Genomic DNA, 19,768 nt, shown 5'->3' with positions numbered 1-19,768 from the left:
GAGAAATGGAGAGAGGAGGGGAAGACAGAGAGGGGGAGAGAAAGATAGACACTGCCTGTGAAGTGACTCCCCTGCAGGTGGGGAGCCGGGGGCTCGAACTGGGATCCTCATGCCAATCCTTGTGCTTTGTGCCACGTGCGCTTAACCCGCTGTGCTACCACCCGACTCCCTATTTTAGTTTTTAAACCAAGAAGGTGGACCTGGGTTCAGAGTCAAAGTCCCATATGTCCCTTACTTGGATCCAGGACCATCACATTCCCGATAACAGAAACAAAGCCTTTACGAACCCCAAAATATGGTCATCTATACCTTTTGAAGCACATTTTTCAAAATGGTATCTTCATTGCTCCTTTGGATGAGAGCACCAAATAAAACAGTGTAGTTTCATTAACTTTTTAGATGAACATTTTTTGATGACAGTGCTGATGGTGGTAGTGTTGTGAACTTTCCCCTCTGCCCAACTTGATAAGTTGAAGACTTAGGCACTTCTAGCTCAGTATGTGGCTGTAAAGAGACAGGTCTTTAAGAGATGATGGGCAGTGCTGAGTGGTAGTGCACCTAGTTGAACACACATGTTACCATGTGTAAGGACCCATGTATTGGTCCCCATCTGTAGGGGAGAGGCTTCATGAAGCAGTGCTGCAGGGTGTCTCTCTCTACCCCTTTTTTGCTCCCCACTCCCTCTCAATTTATCTGTTTCTACCCCAAATAAAAACAAACCAACAAACAAATAACAACAAAAGACAAGCAGTGAAGTCAAAAGAGCCTGTTAGGCGAGTCCTAATTCACCCTGACTGACTGAAGGAGAACTTGGAGCACAGAGAGCACACATAGAGGAAGGGCCACGTGAGGACAGTTTGCAGCTGTCTACCCACAAGTCAAGGACAAAGAATAAACCCGCCAACACCTTGATCTTTGGTTTCTAGCTTCCCCAAATTTCTGTTGCTTAAGTCATCCAGCCGGTGCTCACTGTTGATGTGCTCTCGGGCAGCCTGGGCTGACCAACACAGTGGTGGGGGCTGTAATAAAAATAAGCAGCAGGTATTATTTAGCAAGCACAGACTGTGGCCCAGCATGCTATTAAGCCATATGTAAATCATCTAGTCCAAAGATCCTAGCAGTCCTAAGTCACCTGCCTGGGCCACATAGCAAGTAGGGACACCAAAGCCTGCCTCTGGTACTTTAGCTCTGAACTTCCAATGCATCTGTGATGAACACCTGTGCCATTCCAGGAACCACATCTGGTACCAGAAACTTCAGAGATCATCTTGCCATCACAGTCACTTCTTTTTTAACAAAAAAAAATTTATTTATGTATTTCCTTTTTGTTGCCCCTTGTTTTTATTGTTGTTGTAGCTATTGTTGTTGATGTTGTCAATGTTGGATAAGACAGAGAGAAATGGAGAGAGGAGGGGAAGACAGAGAAGAGGAGAGAAAGACACCTGCAGACCTGCTTCACCACCTGTGAAGCGACTCCCCTGCAGGTCGGGAGCCGGGGGCTCGAACCGGGATCCTTAACGTAGGTCCTTATGCTTTGCGCCACATGCACTTAACCTGCTGCGCTACCGCCCAACTCCCCACAACCACTTCTTATTCTTGCTTTTCCAATGTGAAGACTTCAGTTCAAGCTATACTGTGAGTGCACCACTGAAGCTGATTTTGCAGTAGTTCTAGAAGCAAGAGTCAAGGTGAACAGGACCACACTCCCTCTAGAAGCTCTAGGGAGAGTCCATTTCTTTTGTCCTCCAATCTCTTCTGGTGGCTGTCAACACTCCTTGGCTTATGGCTGCATCACTTTGGTTTCTACCTCTTCAGTGGCCTTTCTCCTCTATGTGTATTTGCATCTTAATCTCTACTGTCTCTAATCTCCTTCCAAGAGTCCTTTACACAAATACTTGTGATTGTATTGTAGGACCCATAGTTTTTGTTTGTTTTTAAATATTTTTTTTATGCTGGGGCTTCATTCGTGTACAATTCTGTTGTATGCTTTACATTGGGTAGTTCTCCCCCGCCAAGAGAATTGGATCAGTCCAGTTAGTTTCGCGGGCCTGCTTGGCCCCGCCCCGAAGGAACCCTGCCAGAGTTTCAGAGTTGAAGAGAGAGTGCTTGCGCCGCCGCAAAGAGACAGCAGAGTTCTGTTTGGTGATTAGTTTATGAATCGTTGTTCCTGAATAAAAAAATACAGCTTCCCTGCCCAGCCGTTGTCTCCGCGTCTCTGTTACCCGCCCGTGAAGCTAGCCCGGCCAGCTGGAACCTTCCGAATTTTAACAACACAATTCCATCCTTCTAGTAGTTTTTTTTCTTTTTCTTTTCTTTTAATTACAGATAGAGACAGGGTAAGGGGGAGACAGAAAAAAGGAGAGACACCTGTTGTACTGTTCATGAAGCTTTTTCTGGTGCCCTGCATGGTGCTCCTATGTGGTTCCAGAGACTTGAGCCCAGGTTCTCAGGCCAGGTAGAATGTGTGCTCTTCCAGGTGAACTATCTCTTGGCCCTAGGATCTTGAACTTTTTACTTATTTATTTTTACAATAGTTTGTACATGCATAACATTTCTCATAACAATACAACCCCCAGTAGGTACTCTTGTCATCCTTTTCCAGGACCTGCACCCTCTGTCCCCCCATATGTATCTGTAACTTTAAAAAACACTTTACCTTTATTAATTTATTTATTTTGGATAGAGAGAGAAAAATTGAGAGGGCTGGGAGATAAAGGGACAGAGAGAGATACCTGCAGCATTGCTTCACTACTCATGAAGCTTCCCCTCTGCATGTGGAGACTGGGGTCTTGAACCTGGGTCCCTGTGCACTGTCATATATGCACTCTATCAGGTGTACCATCATCTGGCCCTTAGGATCCTTACCTTAAAATTTTTATTGTTGAGAGAGAGAGAGAGATAGAGATAGAGGTAGATATGGAGAGGAGGGGGGAGACAGATACAAGGCAGAGCTTGACTGTAGTGCCAGAAATTTAACCCAGGACTCCATGTGCAAGTCCTGGGCTCTGCCAACTGATAGACCTTCCTGGCTGCATGATTCTCACCTAGTTACATTTTTTGTTGTTGTTGCCATTTAAGGTACTATTCACTGGTTTGGGGGAGTAAGAATTAAATATTCAGGGAGTTGGGCTGTAGTGCAGCGGGTTAAGCGCAGGTGGCGCAAAGCACAAGGACCGGCATAAGGATCCCGGTTCGAACCCCGGCTCCCCACCTGCAGGGGAGTCGCTTCACAGGCGGTGAAGCAGGTCTGCAGGTGTCTATCTTTCTCTCCTCCTCTCTGTCTTCCTCTCCTCTCTCCATTTATCTCTGTCCTATCCAACAACGACAACAACAATAATAACTACAACAATAAAACAACAAGGGCAACAAAAGGGAATAAATAAAATAAATATTTTAAAAAATTTAAAAAAAAAGAATTAAATATTCAGTAACTGGCAGCACAAGAACAGGGTTTGTCTAATTCCAAAACTTCAGCGGACACCATCCTTCAGAGCTCTAGGTCATTGTGCCTCTCAGCTCATTTTTTGCAGGAAAAGTTCTGGACCGTGGTGGGTGTGGGTATGAGAGTCACAGGGTGAGCCTAGTTAAGAATCATTGGACTCTGACCCAGTAGTTCCACTTCTGAGAATGTCCCCCACTGAAATGATCGTGGAGTCGGGAAGGCTGTCAGATATGTTCCCTCTTTGCAAGTAACAAAGAACTGAAAACTAAGGAGTTATCCTACCCAAAAGAGACCATTTAAATCAGGTATGGGACCCCCTAAATGGAGCATCTAAGAAATTATGAACAACAATGGGGCCAGGTGGTGGAGCACTGTTTTAAGTACACAAATTACAGTGCACAAGGACCCAGGTTCAAGCCCCTGCAGGGGGGAAGCCTCACACGTGGTATTTCTCTCCCCCCCTTCCTCTCTCTCTTTTCCCCCTCCTCTCAATTTCTCTCTGTTATATCATAATATAATAGGATGTGGGCGATCTGGCTGCAACATCTGTCACCCCACTGATCGTCTGGATTGATTCGGCTGATCTGGCAGGCTAGGCGGGTGTCCCCTTCCTCCCTCACCGCTTCATGTGCGTCCCTCCCAAAGCTGCGTGCTTGGGAGGACTGAGATTTACCCTAATAGAGACAGACTGGTTTTTGGGTATACGAGTAGCTGTGCTCCCCTGCTAGAACCTCCAAACAAGCTCCCTATCATAATAAAATAGAAAGAAAGGAAAAAATGATTCATAGTGCTATCACTGAGCCCCAGCAATAACCCTGGTGGCAATAAAATAATAATAATAATAATAATAATAATAATAACAATAATAATAATGATAATGATATAAGCAAGTCAACATATAATGGTATGGGAAGATGGTTGTGATATATTTTAAGATAAAAGAAAAAAGTATCCATTTTTGTAAAAAAAAATACTGTGTGTAGATTAACTATTAACACTTTAAAATTAAACTAAAATTGAGTTCCTTGGGCACATTTCAAGTGTTCAGCTGCTGGTGAGCTACTTTGGGCTGGTGGCTACTGTTCTGGACAACACTGATAAAGAATATTTCAGTCATCTCAGGAAGTTCCGTGTTACGAGCTTGTCAGTACTACTCAGTGAGTAGTCAGTCAGAGGGAGGAGGCCTTTCACTTTCTATGTCATAGACTTACATTGAATGAATGGCCACTTTAGGCCATTAGGGCTGTTGCTGGATGCTGGAGTTCAGTGCCTGCTTAACTTCACCATTCCCATTGGCTTTTCTTTCTTTTTTATTTTTCTTATAGAGGGTGAGAGACAGAGGTAGAAAGGAAGAGAGGGAAGGAGAAAGAGAGAGAGAGAGATAGAAAGAGAGCTACTTGCAGTACTGTCCCATATCTTGTGAAGCTTCCCTCCTGTAGATGAGGACTAGTGGCTTGAATGAGGGTCCTCAGTGCATGGAAACCTATGCTGTCTACCAGGTGAGCCACCACCCAGCCCCCTTAATGTTCAATAATAAATAAACAGATACGCTATAGTAAGCAACATAGCGTTTCCAAATCAGCACTCTTTTTAATTAAAATTTGTTTTATTGCCTCCAGGGTTATCTCTGAGGCTTGGTGCCTACATGATGAATCCACCACTCCTGGTGGCCACTTTTTCTTTCTTTCTTTCTTTCTTTCTTTCTTTCTTTCTTTCTTTCTTTCTTTCTTTCTATTTTTCTTTCTTTCTTTCTTTTATTTGATAGGACAGAGAGAAATTGAGATGGGGAGGGGAGATAGAGAGGGAGAGACAAAGAGAGACATCTGCAGACCTGCTTTACCATTTGTGAAGTTTCCTCCCTACAGGTAGGAACTGGGGACTTGAATCTGCCTGGGTCCTTAAGCATGGTGACATGTGTGCCCATGTCAACTGATCATACCACTGCCTGGCCTATAACATGCGTTCCTTAAGTAGGAAGTTGTTGATTATTCTTAAATTATTATTATCTGATTATTGTTGTTTGTTATCGTTATCATTGGAGACCTGTGCATGTGTAGGGATACTCCTTTTATGCTTGTTCTATCATGAAAATATTTTCAAATATTATAGAATTAAAAAAATTAAGACTTAATGGCAGGGCACACACAAGGAAGTAAGTTTGAGATAGGAAGTTTTCTTATTATATAATAATATATTAAATTATTGATATAGTAATGTTAAAGTATTAATATATTAATATTAATATATTAAATAGATCAAAATATATATAGTATATTCTTATTATATTACCTGGCAGCCAGATCTTATTTCCTAACAGCTTTCCAGCATTGGCCAAGTGACTTAGGCCATGTGGACCTCAGTTTCCTAGTCTGATGGGATCAGTGCTCTGCTAGCCTTGCTGGGTCAGAGTAAGATTTCAGAGTGTGTTGCAGGGTGGGGAAAATTTTCAAAATTGCTCCATCGTGGTGAAAGGCCTTTACATAGCATCCTAAGTTATCAGAAGCCTGAGGAGGCAAAGCCATCTAAGGACTCAGAGGCCTTGCCTACCTACCCCTGATACTCCTAGGTAAGTTTTTTTTAAAAATCTCAATTTTAATTAACTTTTTTTTTTATTTTGGCACCAAGGTTATCACTGAGACTTGGTGCCTGAGGCTTGGTATCCCTTTTTTGGGTTCCTTTTTAGTTTTCTGTCAGAAACAGAGAAAAGAAAGTGAGAAGGGGAGCGAAGGAGAGATACCTAATGACACTGCTCACTGCTTCCGAAGCTTACCCCCTGCATTGGGGAGTGGGGTCTTGATCCTGATCCTCGAGCATGGTAACATGTATGCTGTGTCGGGTAAGCCACCACCCCACACTAGCTTTTTTCTCCCTCAATGGTGAAGTGCTGCTATAGTCCTATACTGCCATTGGGATACATTATTTATTTAATAAGCACTTGCATAGCATTTGCTCTTTACCAAGGCAGCATTGTAAGTATGTACTCCTCCCCCCCCGGGTTTATTTATTTATTGATATTAATTTACACAATTACATATCAACAGGGGTACAAGTCCACACCGTTCCCACCACCAGAGTTCTAAATCCCTGATCCCTCCATGGCAGCCCACTGTGGTTCTCCCAAGGTTGCAGACATGGGTTAACCATCATCTCTACAGCTGTCTACATTTGTATGTAACTGCCCCCCTTTTCCTTCCAAGTCTAGTTTTCTCTCCTCCAAGCCACATAACCCTATTACTTCATCAAGTATCTCTCCCCTTTTCCTCCTCTCTCTCTGGGACCTGATGGAGCTGGAGTTCAGAGTTCTCTTATCTTCTTATCACTTCTCCCCCACTTCAAATAAAAGTTGTTTTGGGGGGTAGGAAGTAGGTAGGAGTTCTGGCTTCTGTAATTGCTTCTCTGCTGGACTTGGGCGTTGGCAGGTCAATTCATACCCCCAGCCTGTTTCTATCTTTCCCCCATGGGCTAGAGTTCTGGAGAGGCGAGGTTCTAGGACACACTGGTGAGGCTGTCTGCCTAGAAAAGTTAGGATGGAATCATGGTAGCATCTTCAACTTGGTTTCTGGAAGGTGACAGGACGTAAAGTGAGGCAAAATGGTTAATGAACCGGAACCAGAATGTAGGAACAGAGCAGATGAGATTAGGAATGTTAGGGTAGAAGAAAGCTAGGAAGTCTATTTTAGGTATGTTTCTAGGCACCCACAGCTAGGCTAGTTTTTGCTTGAATTTGAATAGCTGACATGAAGTTGGATAAAAACACTGTTTGAGAAAATGCTGTCAGAGTGGCGATAAGGGCTAGAAAGTTGAATTAGGGCAGAGAGTAGCTCCCATTCTTGAAAATATTCTGTGGATAAAATGAGCTATTTTCCTCTACCCACCCAACCCAGGGCCAATGTATAGATTTAGCACCAGAGCCTGTGTAGCCTCCGAATCCCTTTGGTCCGAGCTCGCGACTCATGATCGCACCCAGCTCTCTCCTTGTATCTTCATACAAACCTGGGTAGTCACTGTTACATGCTTGTTTCACGCAGGGAGAAATGAAGCTTCCGTGAGGTCAGGTGATTGGCCCGGGGCCACACAATGAGTAAAGAAGTCACTCTGCCTTCTACTTTGCTTTCTCGTCGCTGTTTCTCTTCCCCTATCGAATGTGGTCATACAATTCTTGGTGTGAGTTTATCTCAGGGACTGGCGATCTTAATTTTGATATGGAGTCTCATGATGCTCTTGACTAACTTGGTGTCTTCAGTTCTGACTTTCTGGTCTATTCAATAGTTTAGTAGTGTGGGAAAGTGAGGAAAATGGGGTGTAGAACTAGGGCCATCTGAGCACCTAGTTAATAATTTGCCACTTCATAGCTGTGTGACTTCTGGCAGGCTACTTTACCCCTCTGGCCTTTACATGCAGTAGTTTAAGAGTCAAGTAAATTGAACTACTGTGACAGCCCCGGGCATCATTATTTTATTTTATTTTATTTTATTTTATTTTATTTTATTTTATTTTTTATTGCCACCAGGGCTATTGCTGTGGCTTCACGCATGCATGGTGAATTCACCACTCTTAGTGGCCATTTTTTCCTTTGTCTTTTTTCTTCTACTTGATAGGACAGAGAGAAATTGAGAGGGGAGGAGGAAGAGATAGAGAGGGACAGAGAATGACAGCTGCAGACCTGCTTCACTGCTCATGAAAATTCCCACCTGCATGTGGGGAGCAGGAGTTTGAACCTTGCACATGGTAACATATGGTGTGCTCAACTCAGTGTGCCACCACCTTGCTCCAGTACTTGGCATCATGACAGGCCAGCAATTGAAGCCTGATTAGTTCCTCTTGTAGGATGCTATGTGTGTCTTCTAGGAGTTTATAGTGACCTGGGTGGGGGCTGAGAACTTTCTGGATCAGAAAGCAGGAACCTGAATTCTGGCCAAACTTGATTCTTACCTGAGCCAATTTCTGTGCTCCTGTGTCCTTTCCACTTTTGCTATAAAGAGGGTCCTGGATTGACTCAGTTCTGAGGCCTCATCTGTGCCCATTAGCTTCTGATATTTAGGTCAGGACAAGCCTTTGCCTGACGGGCCAGCTTTCCAGCAGGTGAATCTCCGATGAGGCAGGTTCTCCCTTTAGGCCACCCTTGTCAGTGTGTCCAGAAGCTTTATTATCTCTTATCTGATGCCGTGGGGAGGGAGGCCTCTTGGCTCTGTCCTGAAGTAGGAATGGTGGAAATAGAGGTGATTTCAGCTTCGTTTGACTGTGTGTGGCTTGTCGGGGCCTAGGGATGGCAGATTCTGGTTGATGAACTTTGAGTCAGGCAGCTCCTCACTAGGTGCTTCTGATGTGATTTTGCAGGGCTGTGGTCAGCATCCTTTGGGCTTATTTAATAAAGGGAGTGCAGGGGCATGGAACTACCGGTGTGCCTTGCTGGGTACACGTGCAGCTTGGAGGGGGGACCCTGTGTGGGTGGATCAGGGTGTGTGCTGAGAAGTGGAGGGCTCAGGAGACAGCCCTGTGATCTTCAAGGCCACACAGCCTCCTGGACTGTGGCTGTTTCAGTAGGAAGCCTGGCAGTAAACACCTGGAACCATCTTCTCTGCATCCCTTTATGTGTGCCTTCGAGTGGGTGCCGTCCCCATCAGCTCTAGTTTAAGCTGCTTATAAAAGGAGTTAATAGCCTGTAATTGCACAGCTGAGCAGGCCCGTTTGAAGCAGGGTGGTGAAATGGGTCCTCTCTCCATGTAAACTTTTATTCCATCAGTCAAAGCATAGAGCCAGTCAGTTTAAGGATGCTGAAGGGACTTGCTCCATGGTTTTATCCCCACTCAGTTATTTGCATATATCTTTTCTGAAATTCCAGGGGGATCTGTGGAGATTTTGAGACCCCGTGAAACTGAGTAGGCCTAGTAAAATTTCCCCAGCATATACTGGGACATTGTAGGCATTATTGCATCATGCTGAGAATGGTGTGGAGGGACAGATGACCCTAAAGGAAATGGCACACAAATCTGCTCTCCTTTTTAAAAAATATGCACAACTGATAAAGTTACCATGCACAAGAAGCAGGGTTCAAACTCCTAGTCCCTACCTGCAAGGTGGGAAGCTTCAACAGTAGTGAAGCAATGCTGGGTATCTCTTTGTCCTTCCCTTCTTCCCCTCCTCACTCAACTTCCATCTCTATCTAAAAGAAGGAAGAGGAGGAGAGGAAGAGGAGGAGTCTCCTGGTGCAGTAGAGTCATTGTGTAGGAACTGAGTCTCATCAATAACCCTGGTGGCAAAGAGGGGAAAAGAAAGAAAGAGGGGGCCAGGTGGTTAGGCAGACATGGCGTGAAGCACTCACAAAGACTGGAGTAAGGATCCCGGTTCGAACCCCAGCTCCCCACCTGCAGGGGAGTCGCTTCACAAGTGGTGAAGCAGGTCTTCAGGTGTTTATCTTTCTCTCCTTCTCTCTGTCTTCCCCTCCTCTCTCCATTTCTCTCTGTCCTATCCAACAACAACAGCAATAATAACAATAGCAAAAACAATCAACAACAAGCTCAGCAAAAGGGAAAAATGGCCTCCAGGAGCAGTGGATTCATAGTGCAGGCACCGAGCTCCAGCAATAACTCTGGAGGCAAAGAAAGAAAGAGAGGAAGAAAGAAAGAAAGAAAGGGAGAAAGAAAGAAAGAAAAAGAAAGGAATAGAAAATAGAGTTTAAGGTGCCTGGTGAAGTGGCTTATAAAGCAGAAAACCTGCTTGTATGAAGCACCAAGTTTGATCCTTATGTGTGGACATGTAGGAGTGGTGCTCTGTGCTATTTCTCTCTCTCTCTTCCTCATAAAAGAAGTAAATGAATAAGCCTTTTAAAAACTTGAACAGATAAGATTCATTTAAAAATAAAAATGTTTAAGAGCCAGTAATTGCCCCCACACACACCGCTTTTGCCATTGGTCTTACAAGTTCATTGCCACTGTGCCAACCCCTTGGTGAATTGCCTCAGTGACTGTCCCTCAGCCTCATTCCTCTCTGACCAGAACAGTGGGTTTAATTTGGTGGTGGATCTTCCTTAGTCCTTCAGATGCTAAAGTAGGTAAGAGATAGCTCACTAGAGGAAGGTTCAGTTCTCATTCTCTCTCTCTCTCTCTCTCTCTCTCTCTCTCTCTCTACCTCCCTCTCTGCCTCTGTGTCTCTCTTGCTACCTGAAAAAGTCAGCCAAAGTGATGGAGTTCTAGCAATAACACACACACACACACACACACACACACACACACACACACACACACACACACACACCTATATGAGGGATTGCAAATCCTCTCCCCCTTCCAATCTGAAGGTGGATGTTTCTAGCTGGAAATATCTTTATTTAGTGTTGGTTAAGGGGATAGAATGGAGTCAACCCTTGAGAGAGGTGGCAGTAAGGAACACCTTTGGACTAAACTAAATCAATTCCTCAGGAAAAAGAAATAAGTGACTATAATCTTAGTGGTGTTTCCTTTTGTTCTTTGTTCTCACCAACCCCAAACTCACTTGAAGCCATTCATTTCACAAAGAATGAGTGATTGGACGGACAAGTTCATAGAAAAGAACTAACTCTCAATGGAAACTGCCAAGACTCCGGGGCCTGTCATTCTGCAGGCATGTCTCACCATCTCATGTCCTCTCTCATCCATTGGCCTCCTATAAGTGAAGCATGTGCCCCATGAGCCACTTCCTGGCCAAATTAACCTTTATTTATTTTTTAATTTACTTATTGGGGGCTTAATGTTTTACAGTCAACAGTAAATACAGTAGTTTGTACATGCATAACATTTCTCAGTTTTCCACATAACAATACAACCCCCACTAGGTCCTCTGTCAGCCTTTTCCAGGGCCTGTACTCTCCCCCCAACCCACCCCAGAGTCTTTTACTTTGATGCAATACACCAACTCCAGTTCAACTTCTACTTGTGTTTTCTCTTCTGATCTTGTTTTTCAACTTCTGCCTGTGCGTGAGATCATCCCATAATTGTTTTAGTTTTTAAACTTTATTTGTTTTATTTGATAGAACAGAGAGAAAGTGAGAGGGGGGAGGTAGAGAGGGAGAGATAGAGACAGAGAGACACCTGCAGCATTGCTTCACCACTTGTGAAGCTTTCCCCCTGCAGGTGAGGAGCACCTGGGTCCTTGTGTATGGTAATATGTGCACTTAACCAGGTGCACCACCACCTGGCCCCTATTTTTTTCTTAAGGAAAGCTGACAGTTGAGGACTCAGAGTCACATAATGTAGGTGTGAGATCTGAAAGACTAGAACCCAGGTTTACTCCAAAGTGACTGCCTCTTACCATGAAGCCATAAAAACTCGCAGGAACAAGAAATGTCCTCAAACCCAGCCCTGCTGAGTAGGCAGGGTTTAGATAAGCAGACAGGAAAAGGAACCAGAGAACAAATCAGCATGACAGGGAAGAGGTCCCACTGGCTGTCAGCTGCATGGGGCAGGGACTACATTTTATAGGCCAATATTGTATCGAGAGCACCTGGTGAATAGTAGGTGCTCACTAAGAATTCATGAATGGACATAGGAACAGTTAAGTACTTCTAATCTAACCTATGAATCACATTCTTGATGCCCAGGACTTGGTGTTAGAAATCTGAGCTTCCTTTAGTTCATAAGTAAACAACAAAATAGAGCAGGGGTAGGTAACATAATGGTTCTGCAAAGAGACTTTCATGCCTGGGGCTCCAAAGTCCCAGGTTCAATCCCCTGTGCCACCATCAGTCAGAGTTTACAGTAGTCTGGTAAAAAAGAAAGAAAGAAAGAAAGAAAGAAAGAAAGAAAGAAAGAAAGAAAGAAAGAAAGGGAAAGAAAGAAGGAGGGAAGAAACAGAGAAAGAAAAAAAGAATGAATAATGAATAAGACAAGAAATATGTTTTGGTAGAATGAATGAATGAATGCCAAGTGAGCAATTGTGAAATGTGCCTGAGTCATATAATGTAGGTGTGACCCCCTAAAGACTAGAACCCAGGTTCACTCCAAAGTGAACACTGAGAGGGAGCCGGGCAATTGCATACCCAGTTACCATGCTCAAGGACTCAGGTTCAAGCCTCCCACCGCTCCTCAGCTGCAAGGGATGCTTCATGAGCAGTGAGGCAGTTCTGCAGGTGTCTTTTTTCAGTCTCTCCAGTTCTATCTCCCACCCTCCTCTCACGTTCTCTCTGTCCTATCAAATGAAAAAGAAGAAGGAGAAGGAGAAGGAGAAGAGAAAAATGGCCACTGGGAGTGGTGCATTCATAATGCTGGCAACAAGCTTAGGCAATAACCCTTGGGCAATCAAAAAAAATGATAGTAGAATTAAAAAAATACTGATAACCTTGATAAATAGTTATGCACCATTATTTGGTTAAGATTTGGCCACAATTATGATGGTGGCCCCAGTAGACTAGCTCTTATAACCTAGGTGTGTCATAGTCTCTACCTCACCTAGGTTTGTGTAGTTATACTCTGTGACATGCCTGCCAGAAAGAAATTACTGAATGGTTATTTCTCAGAATGTATCCCAGTTTTTAAGCTGTACTGTGAAACAGTGCACATGGCGTCTAGCTTGGTAAGGGTACGTTAAGGAAGATCTTCAGTGCCAATAAAAAGAGGTCTTGTGCGCTTAAGACCTTTAAGCATACACTTCTTCTTCTTCTAGCGTTTGCCCTTCTTCCGTAGCCAGTCAACAGCGTCAGGTTGAGCCTGATGTCTGCTTGTTGCTGGCTTTGAAAGTGACTGGGATCCATGTGGATTCAGTCGGCTAGGAAGGATCGTCAGTTTCCCCAATAAATGGGTACTCACGGGATGCACCACGAGAAGGTCGATCCAATAATGAATCTCGCTTTGTAAAGCAAACAGATTATATAGGCAGCTAAAAGTTTGAATTTCCTTCCTCATGTTACTCTCCACTCCTCATAAGTCTTACTTGAAATAGTTTCAGTCTTTCTTTTATTTGCCTGACTTTTGAAATCGAGCTAACAGTGGTCTGCAGCACATCCATGTTTTACAAGTACAGGTTCATACGTCTTCAGATGTCAGCTACTATAGCTGACCCGCCTCCAAAGTTCTAAAACCCTTCATCATAGCCCCTTCCCGTCTGGAAACCTCAGTTCTATACAGGGGCTTGTTTTTTGTTGTTGTTTGTTTGTTTGTTTTGTTTTCCTGCTTTCTTAGTATCTTTATAGTCTTTATTTTTCACACACAAGTGTGATCATTTGTATTTTACCTTCTGACTTACTTCACTTTGCATAATATTCCTTGAAGAAGGTGTTAGAAAATTATTGCCCTCCCTTAAAAGTTTTCTTTTTTAATTGCCACCAGGTTTATTGCTGGGCTCTGTGCATACCTCTCTCATCAGCCATTTTTTTCTTCATTTCATTTTTTTCCTTCTGTTTTATTTGATAAGACAGAGAGAAAGAAATTGAGAGGGGATTGGAAGTTAGAGTGAGAGAGAAAGATTGACACCTGCAGACCTGCTTCACCATTTGTGAAGTGTCCTCCTTGCAGGTGGGGAGCGGGGGCTCAAACCCAGATCCTTACACATAGCAACACATGTTCAACCAGGTGCACCTTCATCCGGCCCCAAATCTCCCTTTAATTAATTAATTAATTAATTAATTAATATTTTATTTATTTATTGGATAGAGACACAGAATTCAAGAGGGAGTGTTATGGGAGGTGGCTCAGTGGATAAAGCGTTGGACTCTTAAGCGTGAGATTCTGAGTTCAATCCCCGGCAGCACATGTACCAGAGTGATGTCTGGTTCTTTCTCTCCTCCTACTTTCTCATTAATGAATAAAATCTTCAAAAAAAAAAAAAAAGAATTCAAGAGGGAAAGGGTAAATAGAGGGAAAGAGATAGACACTTACAACACCAGTTCACCACTTGCAAAGCTTTCCCCCTGCGGGTGGGGACTGAGGGCTTGGACCCAGGTCCTTGCATATTGTAACATGTGTGCTTAACCAGGTGTTCCACTACTTGGCCCCCACTTTTTAAGTTCATTTACATATCTATTTATTATTGGATAGGACAGAGAGAAATTGAGAGGGGAGGTGGAGTCAGAGAGGCAGAGACAGAGAGACACCTGCAGCCCTACTTCACCACTTGTGAAGCTCCCCCACTGCAGGTGGGGACTGGGGGATTGAACTCTGTTCCCTGAGCACTGTGATGTGTGCACTTAACTAAGTGTGATACCACCTGGCTCTCCCCCAACTGCATTTTTATTCAACTAAGAAGTTAACCCTTGCTTACCTCAAGACCAGGAGTTTTCAGTAAAAACTGCCCTCTCTTTTGTTTCAGGTATTGGCTAAAGGTCTGGTTTTAAGAAAGCCTGAGGGCCAGAAGGCAACACTGGGAGGAGGCCTGCTCGTGGCAGTCGGAACCTTCCGGTCCAGAGGAGAAGCTGTCCCCTTTACCTGGACTTATGACCCGTGGCTTTGCTCCCAGCTTGCCCATCGAGTTCCACAAGATGGGCTCCTTCCGCAGGCCCAGACCTCGCTTCATGAGCTCTCCGGTGCTCAGCGACCTGCCCCGATTCCAAGCTACTAGGCAGGCCTTACAGCTGAGCTCCAACTCAGCCTGGAACAGGTAAAGGACTTGGCTGGGTGTGACATGGAGCGCTGCCCAGGGCAGCAGGGCTGGGGGACTGCTTGAGCTCCTGCTGCTTCTGAGGCCTCTGCTTCCCAAGGGCACTGTTGAGGAGAGCAAGTTGGCCCAGAGTATGTGTCCATTAGCTAATCCTGTTTTAGGAGAGACAAAGTAGACTACAGAGGACTTCTGGCACTTAAGAGTTAATTAGTCTGAGGAACTGGGATTGGAACTTAACTGTTACTACTCATGCTCATTAGTGATACCCCAAACTTTTAGAGTATTCAAAGCGGAGTCATCTATATAAATAACATCTTCTCTATTGGAGACACATCTGTGAAAAACTCAACGAACCAGAAGGCACCAACTAGGGATTTTTAGCCCCCGTGAGCTACAGGTGTTTGGGAGAGGTGACACAGCTTTCACGATGGGAATCTACAGCTGCTCTGTGAGGACTGCACTTACACTATCTGTGGGCTGCTGTTCTTCAAATCAGTACAGTTACTCTCTGGATAAATTCACTGTGTCCTCATTTGAAAGCATCACTGAAATGTTTATGGTTTGGATCATTATAGAGTTTCTCCATGAGGGGATACAGTCATCACAGCTATTATGGATGGGATTGGAGGAGTTGTTCTAGAATGTTTGGATTGAATCCTTGCTAAGGACACATTTGGGATTTGCTCCTTGCTGAGATATCTGGCTGAGCTTCCAGGAAATGTGGAGGCAAGTGTAACTTTCCAGGGAACCCACCCTCCTGCTTCTCGACTTTCTATGGAGGGTGCAAGTGAGGCCAGCGGCCCACACAACATCCTCCCAAGGGGACTATTTTAAAGGCATAGAATTATCATTTCATGTTAGCTCTAGGCGGCTTATGAAAACAGGTACCTCCTTAATGCAAAAATTCCTGAGTGTGGCTTGGAGAAACTGCTCACCTGGATAGTGTGTTGCTTTGTTATGTGCACGACCCAGGTTCAAGCCTGGCCTTCTCTGCATTGAAGGAACTTTCAGTGTGGTGATCTCTTTTGATCTCTCTCTCAAAACAAAACAAAAACAAACTTCATACTGAAATCAGCTCCTACTTCCAATAAGTACAACTTGGGGCTCTTCCAGACCAGTCCACTCATGTACAACCACTCAACTTCCTGAGACTGGATTCTACTTCCTGGTTTTTTTATTATTTATTTTTATTGCTGCTTTCCTGATGGGATGCCAGGGAACACAGACTCAGACACCCCTGCCTGCCAAAGAGGAGGGGAAAGAAGAGCTGCTCTGGGGTCCTTTCATCTTCCTTCCTCCCCAAGGATTCTGGGAAGGAAACAATGGATTCCAGGGGTGGAAACCTTGGCTGTGTTTGTGCCCAGGGTTTCCTGCCCCTTCCTCCCACCTTCAACTCTGAGCTGCTTGTCTAAATGGCCCCGGGAAACAGATGTTCTAACCAAGAGTCCTTTCTGTTTCCCCTGCAGTGTCCAGACGGCTGTGATCAATGTCTTCAAGGGGGGCGGCCTGCAAAGCAATGAACTTTATGGACTGAATGAGAACATCAGGTATGTGACTGTCCAGGCTGGGAGACATTTTTATCCTGGTAGGCCTGAGCAGGAACACAAGGATCTGTCCCATCAAGAGCCTTCTCTTAAGTTGTTGTTAGTATTTTTTTTAGTTCTCTTGTTGGCTTTTGTGTTGCTTCTATGACTGTTAATTTCCAAGACCTTCATCTGTCTAGATCCCTGCTCCATTTATTCTTATATCAGTATGTGTGTATCTGTATGGGGGGGGGGTAATAGATGGCATCTGTCACTTATTCTGTAAACACCTATTGTGTCCTGCTAGGTCATTAGACACTATATTAGGCACGATGACTTAGTGGCTGGAACAAGACTACATGGGATTTTATTGTTCTTCTTTTTTATTGCCTGTGTGACTCACCAACTTCTTTGTGCCTTGGTTTCCTGTTTTGTGAAGCAGGGACAGTAAATGTGCCCACTTTCATAAGCTTCTTCTGAAGATTAAACTAAGCTATAAAAATAGTAGGTCAGAACAGGGCTAGGACACACTAACTACGTAGTACTTGTCGCTCTTATCATTGGAGCCATTGAGGTCATTATTGTCGTTTGTGGTGAAATAGCTTTCAGAAAACGTCTATTCTTAGGGAATTATTTTCCAGAATCTTCCCAGTAGTCTCAGATTTTTATTCATTAATTCACTCAACAAATATTTATGTGACTCCCAGTTGACAACACTGGGGAGATGATGAGCATAACCTGAAGTGGACCCAGTCCTTTTGGAACTTAGGTCCAGTTGGGGGATAATCAGTAGTCAACTAGTCACGTATGTAAAGTGTAAAAGTGCAGCTGTGACAGCTACGACAACATTGCTGATATGGAGAAAACATGTTAGTATGACTTGGTCTTGGGAAGTCGGCCAGGAATTGTGAGTGTGGTCTGAAGAGACTATGAGAATTTAACTCTGTGAAGAAGGGTCTAGGTGTTGGAAACTGCAGGTGCAAAGGTTCTGGGGGAGCAATAACCAGGGACCTGAGAAAGGGAAGCCCAAATGCACCGAGAGCTCTGGAGGCTGTGTGTGTGTGTGGGGGGTGGTATAGCTGGGCATCTGCTTTGATGAAATGTGAACAGAGAGGCAGGCAGGGCCCTAACCACTGGAGTGTCCTGGGGACCAGAGGTTGAATATCGGGTCTTGTAATGTCCTGGTAGTTATTCCTCTATGATGTGTTAAATGCAGGGCATCAAGGCTAAATTTAGACCCAACCCTGAAGTGGGCAGAATAATAAACAAAGTCTTTATTTGGATCTGTTTACAGTTTAGTGAAGACCTGTGTTAAAAAGTCACTGAGGTGCTTTAAGAGATCTATTTTCATTAAAATCTTTAGAGCTCAGCAGTAAACAGAATCATGTTAAATGTCCACCTATGCACTTGAATTTCACGTAATAAACACAGATATGGAAAGAGACTATGGAGATCATCTAACCCAAGGTCTCCTTTAACAGAGACAGAAACTGAGGCTCCAAGAAGCTGAAATGACAGGAGCCAAACTAGGTCAACCGACTCCTGAGTTGCAAGACCTCAATTTTACTTCAAGAATTAAACCCCTGGCCACTCATCGAAGGTCCTTTCACTCACAATAGAAGTAAATAAATAAAACAGTGACTCAGGAACATGGTAATTGTTCCTCACTTCAGGATACAGATCCTGAAATTGTACTTCAAGATCTTGTTAGTTGGCAGCTAGCAAAAGTGCAGCCCACCCTAGCTTTCACTGGCTGCTTCAACCCAGAGGTTTCTAACCCCCCAAACCTGCAGATTCCAGGCAGACTTTCTAAATAGGTTGGATTGACTTGGGTGCTTAGAGGTTAAGTCCCACTCTATGTTGAAAGATTACCCCAGCAGAACAAAGGTCCAATGACATGCCATCTTGTTTTTTTTCTTACTTTATGGGGAGAGGGGGGCTTAATAGATTGCAGTGCAATTGTTGACACATAGGTGCAGTCTCACTTTTTTGTCTTCAAAAGACTGATATTCTCTCTCTCTTTCTCTCTCTCTCTTTCCCTCCCTCCCTCCCTCCCTCCCTCCCTCCCTCCCTCTCATTTCCAGAGCACTGCTCAGCTCTGGCATATGTTGGTAGTGCAGAGGATTGAATTTGGGAATTTGGAGTTTCAGGCCAGAGAGACTCTTTACATCACCATTATGCCATCTCCCCTACTCTGCAAAAGACTCTCACCCCAACTTATGTCCTTTTCATCTTATTTCTTCAAGAAGAACTGGAAGTTGTGATTCTTATGTGTAATTTTCTGACCTTTGAATGTTGATAAATAACCCAAACACTGGTGTAGGCCAGTTAAACACATCAATGGGCTGAACATGGTCCACACATTGTCTGTAGGAGTCTGTATGAGGGTGTCAGTGGGGTATGTCACATCTTGGATTCTAGTGCTGAGGCTACATGGATGGCAGAGAGGACTTGACATGATGGAAGTTCTGAAAAAAGCATTAGCATCTTCTGTGTATATCAGCACACTTGGCACTCCTCGTCTGACATTACCACTGTTGTCAGTAGGTAAAAATTGAAGATAAAGGAAATGAAATAAAGACCAGAAATTAGCTCAGCCTTGCCATGAGCACAACCCAGACCTGAACCCCTATACCACATGGCACTGCCACAACACCAGGGGAACTCTAGTGCTGTGGTATCCCAATCTCCCTCTCTCTGTCTGTTAGTTTATCTCAAATTTTAAAAAATGAACAAGTCAGCCTGGCATGATGAAATTGTGATTGTTTAAGGCCCTGGCACAGAGGAGGGAGAAAGAGAGAAGGAGGGAGAGAGGGTTGGAGGGGGAGACACACACACAGTGTGTGTGTGTGTGTGTGTGTGTGTGTGTGTGTGTGTGTGTGTGTGTGTGTGTGTGTGTATGTGGATTTGAACTCAACCCCTACCTGATTTAGGCTCCTATTTTAGTTTGTTCTGACTCCCATAGCAAATGCCATAGACTGGATAGATAGCTTACACAATATATGTATATTTCTCACTGGAAACAGGGAAATTGAAGATCAAGTTGGCATCCTCCTGGTGAGGGCTGTCCTCCTGGTGAGGGCTGTCTTCCTGACTGCCATCATGCTGTCTTTCCATGACCTCTTCTTTGATGTTCCTTTGAATAAGAGCACTTATCTCATCAAGAAAACTTGCTTATGTGGTCTCATCTAAACTTGATCGTCTCCCTCCAAAAAAAAAAAAAATCTCGTCACATTTG

General features: G+C 44.1%; 1 protein-coding gene and 1 long non-coding RNA gene across 5 annotated transcripts in view; one reads left to right on the top strand and one right to left on the bottom strand.

Annotated features, from left to right (window-relative positions):
• Positions 1 to 19,768, top strand: part of PRR5L (proline rich 5 like) — a 97,678-nt gene that overhangs the window by 19,236 nt on the left and 58,674 nt on the right. For all 3 annotated transcript variants that reach the window (XM_060176589.1, XM_060176588.1, XM_060176590.1), the window contains 2 exons: positions 14,720 to 15,007; positions 16,474 to 16,554. In XM_060176589.1, coding sequence (XP_060032572.1) covers positions 14,844 to 15,007; positions 16,474 to 16,554 — 245 coding nt within the window. In that variant the 5' untranslated portion in view covers positions 14,720 to 14,843. The remainder of the gene's footprint in view (positions 1 to 14,719; positions 15,008 to 16,473; positions 16,555 to 19,768) is intronic.
• The window catches only part of LOC132533865 (uncharacterized), a 34,474-nt gene that overhangs the window by 4,687 nt on the left and 10,019 nt on the right, over positions 1 to 19,768 (bottom strand). The gene's annotated exons all lie outside the window — the stretch shown is intronic.

The sequence above is a fragment of the Erinaceus europaeus genome, chromosome 17, assembly GCF_950295315.1.
Source record: "Erinaceus europaeus chromosome 17, mEriEur2.1, whole genome shotgun sequence".
Lineage (NCBI taxonomy): Eukaryota > Metazoa > Chordata > Mammalia > Eulipotyphla > Erinaceidae > Erinaceus > Erinaceus europaeus.
The sequence above is the reverse complement of the archived record's forward strand: the minus strand, read 5'-3'. Positions and strand labels throughout refer to the sequence as shown.